The 12,479-nt window shown below is 41.0% G+C and overlaps 1 protein-coding gene across 1 annotated transcript; it reads right to left on the minus strand.

Annotated features, from left to right (window-relative positions):
• Nucleotides 1–4,377: 4,377 nt before the first annotated feature.
• On the minus strand, nucleotides 4,378–10,363 carry LOC130161080 (uncharacterized). Its single transcript, XM_056364049.1, has 4 exons — nucleotides 10,005–10,363; nucleotides 8,743–8,826; nucleotides 7,036–7,192; nucleotides 4,378–5,524 (listed from the first exon to the last, which is right to left on the minus strand). Exons 1-4 carry the CDS (start codon nucleotides 10,017–10,019, stop codon nucleotides 5,520–5,522), a joined length of 261 nt encoding a protein of 86 aa, XP_056220024.1. The 5' UTR covers nucleotides 10,020–10,363; the 3' UTR covers nucleotides 4,378–5,519.
• Between the last annotated feature and the right edge of the window lie 2,116 nt (nucleotides 10,364–12,479).

Genomic DNA, 12,479 nt, shown 5'->3' on the forward strand with positions numbered 1-12,479 from the left:
ATAGGAGACAAATCAGGGCTGCAGGCAGGCCAGTCAAGCACCCGCACCCTTTTCTTACGCAGCCATGCCTTTGTTATGGCTGCAGTAAGAAGCCTGCTGCGGTTTGGCATTGTCTTGCTGAAAAATGCATGTGCGTCCCTGGAAGAGGTTTCGCCTTGAAGGCAGCATTTGCCCCTCCAAAATCTCTATGTACTTCTCAGCATCGATGGTGCCATCGCAGAAGTGCAAGTTACCCTTGCCAAACGCACTGATACAACCCCATACCATGACAGACCCGGGCTTTTGGACTTGTAGCTGGTAACAGTCCGGATGGTCCTTTTCTTCTTTGGTCCACAGCACACGCCGTCCATTTTTTCCAAAAAAGACGTGAAAAACCGATTCGTCTGACCACAGTACGCGTTTCCACTGTGCGATGGACCATCCCTGATGTTTCCGAGCCCAGAGAACTCGACGGCGCTTCTGAACACTATTTATGTAGGGTTTTCTTTTCGCATAGTACAGGTTTAGCTGGCATTTCCTGATGTAACTACGTACTGTGGTGCTTGAGAGTGATTTCCTGAAGTAGTCCCGAGCCCATACAGTTATGTCACTTATTGACGAATGACGGTTTTTAATGCAGTGCCGTCTGAGGGCTCGGATATCACGGCCATTCAGTTTAGGCTTGCGTCCTCTGCCTTTGCGCACGGTAATTCCTCCGGACTCCCTGAATCTTTTGACTATGTTATGTACGGTAGATGAAGAAATACCCAAATCTCTTCCTATCTTTCTTTGAGGAACGTTTTTCTTAAACAGTTCAACGATTTTTGCCCTCACTTTTTGGGAAACTGGCGATCCTCTTGCCATCTTCGCTCCAAAAGGACCAGGCCTTACCTGGAAGCTGCTTTTGTACCAAATCATGATTGCAGTCACCTGTTGACATCACCTGTTTCAAATCACATCATTATTTAGTAAGAATACATCATTACTACCCATAAACTGCCCCCGTCCCAGTATTTTTTGAAACGTGTTGCACGCCTGAATGGCAAAAATGGATGTTTACTTACAAATCAAATGATGTTGACAAAAAAAAACATTACTTATCTTGTGTTCATACTCCCTGCCATGAAATAAAAGTTAAGGGAAATTTATAAATTACTGTGTGTGCCTGTTATTCACATTTTTCACATCGTCCCAGCATTTTCTTGGTTGGGGTTGTAGTTAAATACAGCAACATGACTTTAAAAGAACACGTTAACAAGGGTGTTATAATCAAGTACCTTGGAAATATGTCAGTACTGCCACAACAATATCAAAACTTCCCAAGCCCAACTATCCTAAATGCCCCACAGTTGTTAACAGTGATACTATGGAGGTGGATGGTTTGCACCATTCTCAAAACAGGATGTCACTGGTTGATTTTGATACCACAATTGGCACAATTACATGCATAAGCAATTACAGAACAATGCTCTACTCCCTATGGCTCTCTGTCCAACCAAAACCACATATCTATGCGGACCAGGTTCCATTGAGTTAAGACTCAGCTCAGTTCAGACCAGGTTCGGTTAAGTTCAGTTCAGACTAGGTTCAGTTCAGACAACAACAAAACAAAAACAACAAAACAAAAACAAGTCCCCAGTCCCAGTGTTATTTGTCACCAGTCTGGCTCACCAAACTCATCTCTTCGGAATGTGTAAATGCCAATAACTGTGGTGGCAATGTCATTCTCGGCATCCTCAGCAGCAGAGGGCTGAAAAACAGAAACACACAACACTCATGTTACATCCAAACACAATTTATTTGCATAGAGCCAAGTTGCAAATAAGATAAACCTCTGACAAACATTGAAATATTGATGAATACAGCGAATATTGCAGAGGTCAATGCTGTAGAGAAAAATGGTGAATATGGGTGCACCGGCGAGTGTTGTAAGATTCAACTTGTGTGTGCAGGAGAGCCAAGAGACATTTTTAGAAGTGTCTGTCTGTGTTCATCTCATTTCTTTAGAAGATAATCTCCGTTTTGATTTCAGTTTCTCTTCTCTGTCGCTGTTTTCACATTCAGGTATCTGCTATGTTCTACTGTCATATTCGCTTTGAGCTATATACAGGTACATCTCAAAAAACTAGAATATCATGCAAAAGTTCTTTTTTTCCCCCGTAATTTCATTTAAAAAGTGCAACTTTCATATATTGTAGATTCATTACACATAAAGTAATATTACAATCATGTTTTAATTTTGATGATTATGGTTTACAGCTCATAAGAAACCAACAATCTAGTATCTCAAAAAAATAGAATATTACATAAGACCAATATAATATAGAAATGTTGACCATATGAAAAGTATGCTCATTTATGCACTCAACACTTGGTCAGGTTCCTTTAGCATGGATGACTGCATCAATGCGGTGTGGCACGGAGGAGATCGGTGATCAGTCTGTGATCAACCTGTGATCAGCACTGCTGCGCTGTTATTGAAGCTCAGGTTGATTTGATAGCGAATTTCAGCTTATCTGTACTGTATATAAATTTTGATATATCCACTCCTTAGTATTTCACTTCCTTTTTAACTGGAATCTAATATAAAACTATCAGAGGATGGTCATATATGGAACCTAAAGATTTAGAAAATTTCTCACCAGGGGGGAGCTGTTCTGAACTCTTGACTAAGATTGTCCTATCATCTGCCAGTTCACTTATGTACAGATGATTTCCTTGGACATGTAAGGGCTCTGTATCAGGGCGGTTTTTTAATGAAAATAGCCAACAATTACGCAACTAAAATAAATACTAAACTGAGCAGGAACATCCCTGCCGAATTCCCTATTGAACCTCGAATCTTTTCCTTGAGGGAGAGAGACTGAACTATTACAGTACAGACAAGCTAAGGCCGATATCAAAACAACCTGGGCTTCCATAACAGGCTGATCACAGACTGACCTCCTCCATGCCACGCCACATTGATGCAGTCATTCATGCAAAAAGAGCCCCGACCAAGTATTGAATTCATAAATTTACATAGTTTTCAGAAGGTTGAAATTTCTGTAATATAAATCCTTTTTTGATTGGTCCTATGTAATAATCTAATATTCTGAGTTGCTGGCTGTTGATTTTGGTGAGCTCTAAACCATGATCAACAAAACAAACAAACAAAAAAAGGCTTGAAATGTTTTACTTTATTTGTAACTTTTCGAATTAAAATTTAAAAAAAAAAATTTTCCTTGATATTCTAATTTTTTTAAGATGCACCTGTATAAGTCATGTCAAGTTACTACTGATGTAGAGGCAAAGTAAGGTTTCCTGGTGACAACTTCACCAAATTACAAGGTGCATGGAGGATGAAAGTCTTGAAGAGGTCTTCATTAAGGTCATTTTACCATGATGTAATATTTGAATGTAATTTTTGGCCAGTTTTTGCCAATTTCAGATGCAAATATATTTGTCAGCTTTTATTACATTTAAAGTAGAAAATTTGTGTGCATTAGAAATACATCTGTGAACCTTTTGTGCATGTTGATTTATTTTTCTTTTTATTCATATATAATGAGAAATATTTTATGAGCACTGAAAAATTTTTGTTTACATATAAATAACAAAATACATGTGAATATTTCATTTGTTAATATCGCAGCTCATCTGATTCCATAATAGTGTGCTATTAGGGGAAGTAACTGGGAACACTGCTCTGCACTACATGGGAAATACTGAAACTTACCAGGTATTCCTTGAAGAGAGAGTTTGGATCCTCATTGAGATATGACCAGGCTTTTGAGGATGCACTCCCTCCTGATGTTGATGTTGTCACACTAAAACACAGGCCTAAAACAGGAGAACTCTTCATTCACCTTGAAAATATTACGAGACAAAAAAGCCATTTGATTGTTTGTTGTAATTACTCTCATATAGGGTTGCGGGGCTATCAACAAATTCAAATTACTATTTTGCAGCCATTAATTACCATGGACAAATAAAAACAGGCAACAAGTAACTACATCTACTCACAGGTCTATAATTAAGTCATTGTTTAGGGCACTTGTACTTTGTACAATCTTGTACAGAATACCGTTACATTACTGAAATAGTTTTAATTACAAGCAAAGCTGCTGGTACTAATGTAAAAGTAATTAGAGTACTCTGTACTAGTTACTTTTTAATCATTGATGTTTAATGCTTTATTTCCTGTTCTCTTCTGCTCAGTGCTCATGGTCACCTCTCCAGACCTGAGTGTGTTGCCGTGCGGGGGTACGTCACGTCATTGGCTCGTGTGTGTAAACTTTTATCTACATTTGTGTAGCCAGTAAAGTTTTAAATGTTTATTCAAATGTACTCATTACTCAGTTATGAATTTAAAACTAATGCATACTTAAGTTAGAGTAAAATTACAGACTTCAAAAATTTCTAAAGGGAAAATTTATTTAATTGCAGTAATTTGAGTAGAAGTTAGGTTCACCCTGGCATACACACGTACGGATGTGCTTACTCCACTTTCCTGAAACAGGGCAGGCCATCTGTCTTTCAAGTCTCCTATCATTGGCCTCTGCTCCACAATCTCCAGGTGGATGTGGGAGAAGGTCTTCTCCATTTTTGCTTTTATCACCACTTCATTGTCATGCTTTTTCATTTCTGATAATAAAGCGATTCTCTCATCCTCCAAGCTCTCTGCAGTTTCAACTTTTGGGTGCAGAGGAATGTAGTTAACTTCAGCCTTTCTTGGTTTTTTGATGTTGTGCTGCAGCTTTGCCCTGGCCTTCTCGTTTGTGCTTCAAGGAGTTCACACGGATTTCCGGATGTCCTAGTCACCCGAGTTTTCTTTGACAGTTTTGCACTTTATACTTAAGTGATTGTTTCAAACCCCAAAAACCTGTCTTGGTTCCCAGCTGTCCCAAACAATTCAAAGCTTCTGCTACCTCTTCACATTGATAGTCTTTTGGGTATTTTGTGTATTTCATCATTTCTTGAGCTAGGCCATCAAGGATGACTCCCTTCAGCTTTGGGCCAATGTTGAAGTATGTGCCATTTTTCTCAAACTCTGTATTCTTTTGCTGTAGCTCAAATTCAGCCTCGTAAGTGAACTTGGGGACCACAAAACCCCGAGGTCAGCACAATCCTGAGAGCTGAACTTCTTCGGATGAATGTGGGGTTGCTGTGGACAGGGGGTATCATCACTGCAGGATGAGGCTATAGATGAGTTATAGTTGTTTGAGGCTCTGGGACAGTGGTACTTGAGGTTTCATCAGTTAAGTCTACTTGGTACAAGGTGATGTAGGGCTCCTCAGGTGCCAAGATCAGGGTGTATATTACTTTCAGTGTGCTTTTGTTTTGAATTTCATACACTGAAGTTTGGTCATGAATGTATTAAAGTCAGCATCCATGTATTGCAACCGAAAATCCTCTTTCAATTGAAAGAATATCTTTATTGTTGTAAGCAGTTCTTCCACTGTTGCTGGAATTTCAGACACCAGGGGCAGTTTTCTCGAGTCAGACTCGTCACCACAGATGATCGGCAGAACAGCAGGAGCTGCCATTATGGAACACCTTTAATCTAGAGGAGAAACAAGGGAGAAGAAACCAATAAATGTATGTTATAGTTCAGATGAAAATAAAAATAGGGTAGCACTTCACATTACAGCATGGAAATAGGATGGTAATAGTTGATTAATAGATTGATAAAAATGGGAATAATACTTATGTAATAACCAAAATAATAACTAGGTAATTGCATGGTAGTAACAATGGGTATATCGGTGTAGTGTTTCATTGAAATTTATGTAACAGGGCAATTATGGCCCAAATCTAAGGGTAATAATGAGGAAACATATTTAAAGATGGGAAATAGATAAAACTATTTGTTAATAATACATTAATACTTTGCTAACATGCTGGCAATAAAATGGTTATATCAGTACAATATTTGGATTCAAAATTCAAAACTACAAATGTTTCCAGGTAAGAAATCACAGGATTAAACATATATTTTGTTCAGTATTTCTTTGAAAAAAAAGGAATGTTTGGAACAGAAGGGTTGGATGAATTTCAGTATTAAAATATAGTAATAACCAATTTTGACTTCCAAGAAGTTTCATCTAATTTAGAGGCTATTATGCAGAGTAGCCTCATAATTATTATTATCAACCTCATTATTATGTTATCAGTTGAATGATCTTGGGAAATGTAGGCAGTCCATCTGCAGATCCGTGTACAATATGCATTCCCTCACTGTAACGTATACCGCTGCAAGACACATTCTTTGCCATATGAACCTCAGTCATATCTGGGTATCTCTGCTTCAGTACAGACACAGCTCCCTCATTAAGGACATCAACAGGCACAAGTGAGATATCTATGACCTCCAAGGAGTACCTCTTGAGAATGGAGGAATGTGTGTGATAGGCAAGCATGAACTGATGTTTAATAGCTATAGCTAGTCACCAACCATTCTAATTTGTGCTACTTTCATAAAGTTGTCGCCGATCATGTTATCATACTGTGGTATCTTCAGATATAAATTATTCCAGGCAGAGACACATTTTCAGTTACGCTGGATTTATTACCTAAAACATTGCAGCAATATTACATGCTAACCAACATAAGGTGACAACTTCTTCTCCTCACTAGTTACACCAACTGCGCATGGCACTACCTACACCTACTATTACTATTACTACAGCACTGGTGCCCCTTATTGGTCCTGAACTACCATAACAGATAACTTCATAACACATACATTTCTTTTATTTTGTCAGAGACGCTCTCTGTTGATTGTAGCTCGTGCAGGATACTCTCTGCAGCACCTTGGACTCGGCCCTCAGAGCCTTTGATGCCATTTGCTCTCAAGAATCGGGAAATGGCGGGGACAAAAGATCAGTCCAGAGTCTTTTCATAAGGCTATCAAAGTGGCGCTCATAGAAACACCCAGTGATCTCCAACAGGTACTGGTGAAGTTTCTGGCTGGAGTGACTGATCTGGCAGCCGTAGCAGTTCTCCTCTCTAAACTTGTACATGATACTGTTAAGTAAGTAGAAAACACTGATTTTAACGCCGTCCAAGACCTACCAGTCGGGTTGTTGTCGACAGCAGAGCCGACCCCCACTGCATTGTGTGAGTCAGCAGGGGGTGGTAGAGACACTGGAGATATCAGGGGTGTCCTAATCATCAGAGATGGAGGAGGAGATGGCGATGGTCGAGGTGATGGGGGAGGTGTCCAGGACGGCTGAGAAGGAGAAGATGGAGGAAACGGTGTTGATGATGATAGTGATGGTGGTGACCAGGACGGTTGTGATAGAGGGACCCTGCTGCACAGGGTATTGTTTGTAAAAAAACTAAAGAATAAAACATCACACACTGTTTTAAAAATCACTTTACGCAGACATTTGGGCATACAACAACAAAACATATAGAATATAATACACATACAACCTACCTACCATTCGTCATTAGTAGTCTGTGTGTCAGATGATTTTCGGCCTACACAGATAACCAGTTTGTGCACCATACGGTATATATCGTCGATGTTTTCTAACACCTTCATAAGAAGTGATGATTCTGTCTCTTTTGATTGCCTCGTCAACTTCACTAAACACAGCTTGCAGAGCCTGCCAGTCGCACCAGTGGATGAAGAAAAGGGTTTTAAACCATGCATCATATTCTTCCAGAGTGACTGGGTATGGGCATAATAGCCATTCTTCACGACCTCTGGTCACAATCACCCTCTCTCTGTCTTCACAAACACTGAGAAAAATGAAATCCTCTGACGGGCAATTGAAGCGATCGGCTTCAACACTATCCATTTTCGGACATGTAGCGGACATGACACTGTGACACATGAATAGTCTCAGGGAAACCAGGCTGGTCAAGGTCGGGGCAGACCACAGAGTAAAACAATTTCCAATCTTTCACAGACATGCCCTGTTATTCAGCATTTCTGTAAAAAACGCCTGACCTAGTACCCCCACACAGTGTAACTTTTCCATCATGATATTCAACAGAATGAACGTACTCTTCTTAAAACCATCCAAAGGCTATAGACGTCTCTTTTTGCGATTAGGCACATCCTGTCACACGGTGAGGTTAAGTTGGGGTTTTGTCCTGTCTCCATGTCTTGTCATTTCCTGTTTTATTTTGAAAAGTAACTCTCCTCTCGTTTCAGGTCACTTGCCCTTCCTCATGTGTCACCTGTCTGAGTGTCTTCCCTGATTCCTGATTGTGTCCACCTGTTTCCCATTGCCCTCATGTGTCTTATAGTCTGCGTCTCCCTTTGTCTTGTGCCAGAGTGTCTCGTTCCAGTCGTGCACCCCAGCCTACTATCACAGTCCATGCCTTGCCTTGTCTTTGCATTATACTTCGTCTTTACCTCCTTGTGAGTGAGTTTTTGTTTGTAATTTCATAGAATAGAGTTTTTTGTTTGTCAAGTTTATAGTAGTTTTTGTAACCTCCTTGTGAGTGATTTTTTGTTTGTAATTTCATAGAATAGAGTTTTTTTTTTTTTTTTTTTGTCAAGTTCATAGCAGTTTTTGTAGCCTCCTTGAGTGATTTTCTGTTGGTTTATTCCTTTTTTGTTTCAGCAGTTTTGTCCCTCCAGTTAGAGTGGGTTTTGTTTATTAGATTCTTCCCGAATAGCATAATTTTTTCATAGTTGGTTTTATTTGTCACTCCCTCTCGAGGTAGCAGTATTTCAATAAAGACTGCCTTATTGACACTCTGCATCTGAGTCCTCATTCTAGTCCAGGCCTGACACATCCGGTTCAGAATAAGCACACATACCTGCAATACTGCAGGCATTGTTGATGTCCTGTTTTCCATTGTTAGGCGTGTTTTTGTGAAAAAGCGTCCTCGTCTTCTTCTTCTCTGAAAAAAAAGGTGGAAAAATGACGGCGGATGAACAGCGCATATATACAGTATCACCAGTGGCGGCTGGTGAAAAAAATTCTTGGTGGGGCTGGTGTGCCAATAGATTTCCCTGCCTAGTCCAGTATAAGCACTCAAATGAAAAGTCAGAAAATTACTACAATTCCACGATAATACTTTAATTTCTTTCTCAAAATCAGCAGTTCCACAGATAAAATGATCAAATGTCCATGCTACAACCCGGCTCACAGGGGAAAGGGAAGCAACACAAAAACCAGTTGTTGATAGCTGTAGAGTTGTTTATTGCAACATAAATTCGTGGAGGTAAAGGTTAACGGGGACAAAATAAACCAAGGAAAGGGGCCGGTGGGTGCTGTTCAAATCAAAAACAGAATAGAACAAAAGGAGGACTCTCTATGAGCTAATACTTTCTTATCTAACTAATTCACGATAAAAGGAAAACAAAGGCTGACTACTAACGCTAACTAAGAATCAATTTAAGATAAACACAAAGCTTGTGCTACAGAAAATGGACCAGACTCAGTGAATAGCTCCCTAAACTTAACATGTCCTATGATAACTATTAATTTAGCTGTACAGACTAATGAGCAGTGATAACTAACATGTCTTTGGGGTCATCAGGTGGGAACCTCCTTTCACCAGTGTTTCGTCTAGTTGGTCCCACAACACCTCCAGGAGGCTAGACAGTGATCACTGGCGTCCCAGAGTCACTCCCCTAATGCCAGCCATCACTGCTCCTCACACCACCATTTTCTTTATCTTGCCTATGCTACCACAAACAACACCATCATCAACTCTGACAAAACACACTAGCAGATTCAGCAAACAAATTCCCCTAAACAGTTGGAGAAAGTGGCGGCCATTTTGAAGGAGGCAGAGTCAAGGAGAGAAGCCTTTTTGAGCTATCTCTCCCCCGCCGGATTAGGCTGTGCTCTTGCCCCCCCCACCCCCCCACTCTCCAAGACAATGAGGGATGTAGAGTCAGGGAGAGGGGCCTTTTTAGGCTGGCTCTCCCCCGCCGGATTAGGCTGTGCTCTACACCCCTCATACTCTAACACCACACCATGCAACTCACCTAAAACAAACAAACTCACCTAAGCAGCCACAGACACACTACAAACCAATTCGATACAAGCAAACAATACAGGCCACCTCACCTGGACTAACCGCATGGTCTCAAAGAGGCTCACACAGGCCACACCCCCACTTAAAAACACTTCCTCTTCCTGGATTTCTTCCTTGCTTCTCCTAAGAGTCTATCTATCCTAAGTGCTCCCCCTGCTGGGCCCCCAGCTACCATTACTCCTTCTCATCCAAATCCACTGACTGGATCTTGCTGCCTCATCTGACATGTCCTTTACAATTTTCCTCACACTCTGTCCACTTGCTCCTAACTCCCTTACCAAAGAGACAACAGACCTTGCTACAAATCCTCTACATCCTACTTCCACTGGACAAATCCTAACTTTCCATCCTCGCTGCTCTGCTTCTGCCCCTAACTTTGCATACCTGAGCTTTTTCCTTTCATATGCTTCCTCAACTACGGCCTCCCACGGAACAGTCAGCTCTATGAAATATACTTTCATTCTACTCCTAGACCACAAGACTATATCAGGCCTTAGCTTTGTAATGGCTATTTCCTGGGGAACAAGAAGCTTTCCTCCTAAATCTACCTGCATTTCCCAATCACAAGCACCTTCTAAGCTGCCTTGCCTTCTTGTTGTCTTACCAACTTTCTCTCCCTCTTGAACAAACTTGATTGCACCTTTCTTTGTTTTAGGTCCTCCTAAATTTGCCTGCCTCCGTAACTCTTCAATTCCTGCAGCTAAGCTTTTTAGAACCTGGTTATGTCGCCACGTATACCTGCCTTGCGACAGACTAACCTTACACCCTGACAAAAACTAACCAAAAAACACAACTGAAGCAGCACCCCTGCACCTAGTGTGTCTTACAAAAGTAGTGTGAACAGGTGGAGAAATCAGTAGTTTAGTCAGCATTTCAAAGTCTAGCCCTGGCCCCACTTCCAGGTTTTAAAGAATACACAGGCAGGATTAAACACAAAACAAGCTAACAATAGCTGTTTTATTTCAATTTCTTAAATTCACCAGCTCTACAATACAACAAGGCGAGCTGCCACCAACTGTCAGCCGCCTGGACTGACAGGCTGGCCGGGGCTCTATAGCTAAAATATGTGGCAATTATTTCACATATAAAGTACATTAACAATTTACAGGTATATTAGGCTCAGTGTTCAGAAACACAGTGTTGACACTCTTGTGAATACAAACAAGACAAGTGGTGTGTGTGTTTCTGAGATGAGGGTAAGATTTCTGTGTGAGTGAGTGTAGGATTTGAAGTAACTGTCCAGTTCAGAACTTAGAGACAACACTTACCAAAACTAACAATAATAACAAAGACAAGTTCTGATTCAACAGTGGCATTCCGCTAGGCAGATTTAGTCCTGCATCTCCTATGTCCAAACTACCAAGGGGAGAGTGATATTCTTGATTTGAGTCAGAGAGAGAGAGAAAGTGTGTGTGTGTGTGTGTGTGTGTGTGTGTGTGTGTGTGTGTGTGTGTGTTTATGAAGATGGACTGTGTAGTGAGTGATTGAGTGAGGAGAGAGTATGATGTGATTGTATGTATATTGTATGTGTATGTGTGAGTGAGTGAGTGAGTGAGTGAGTGAGTGAGTGAGTGAGTGAGTGTTTGTGAGTGTGTGAGTGAGTGAGTGAGTGTGTTTGTGTGTGCGAGTGTGTGTTTGTGAGTGAGTGAGTGTGAGTGAGTAAGTGAGTGTGTGTGTTTGTGAGTGAGTGTGTACGTATTTGTGAGTGTGTGTGTGAGTGAGTGAGTGTGTTTGTGGGTGAGTGTGTGTGTTTGCGAGTGTGTGTGTTAATGAGTGTGTTTTTGAGGGAGTGTGAGTGAATGAGTGTGTTTGTGAGTGAGAGTGAGTGAATGTGTGTTTGTGAGTGTGTGTGTGAGTGAGTGAGTGTGTTTCTGAGTGAGTGAGTGAGTGAGTGAGTGTGTTTCTGAGTGAGTGTGTTTCTGAGTGAGTGAGTGAGTCAATGTGAGTGAGTGAGTGTGTATGTGTTTGCGAGTGTGTGTGTTTGTGAGTGAGTGTGTTTGTGAGTGAGTGTGAGTGAATGAGTGTGTTTATGAGGGAGTGTGTATGTGTGTGTGTGTGTGAGTGTGTTGAGTGTGAGTGATTGAATGGGGTGGAGATTTCTTATTTGTACAAGAACTTTGCTCGTCTGTCTTCCTGAGTGGCAAATTTCTCAATAACCCTGGTGTTGAAATCAGGAATGACCCATGTCAGTTTTTTCTCTATGGAGAGCATAGCCAGAGCGTTGAGCCGATCTTGTGCCATGGTGTTTCTTAGGAAAGTTTTTATCCTTTTTAAAGTGGAGAAGCACCTCTCCGATTCTGATGTTGTCATTGGTGTGGTGATGAGGATGTTTAGAAGACTCACAGTTTCGGTGAATCTGTCTTGAAGGTTATTTTCCATCAAAACCTGATAGAGAGCCAGTGCACCACTGCCACTCTGGAACTCCTCGTTCTCATAGATCAGGGACAGTTCTGTTTTAAGTCTGGCCTTGTCCAAGGAGGGATAGGCTTCCACCGTGGTTTCCAGTG

The sequence above is a fragment of the Seriola aureovittata genome, chromosome 20 (genome assembly GCF_021018895.1).
Source record: "Seriola aureovittata isolate HTS-2021-v1 ecotype China chromosome 20, ASM2101889v1, whole genome shotgun sequence".
In the NCBI taxonomy this organism is placed as follows: domain Eukaryota; kingdom Metazoa; phylum Chordata; class Actinopteri; order Carangiformes; family Carangidae; genus Seriola; species Seriola aureovittata.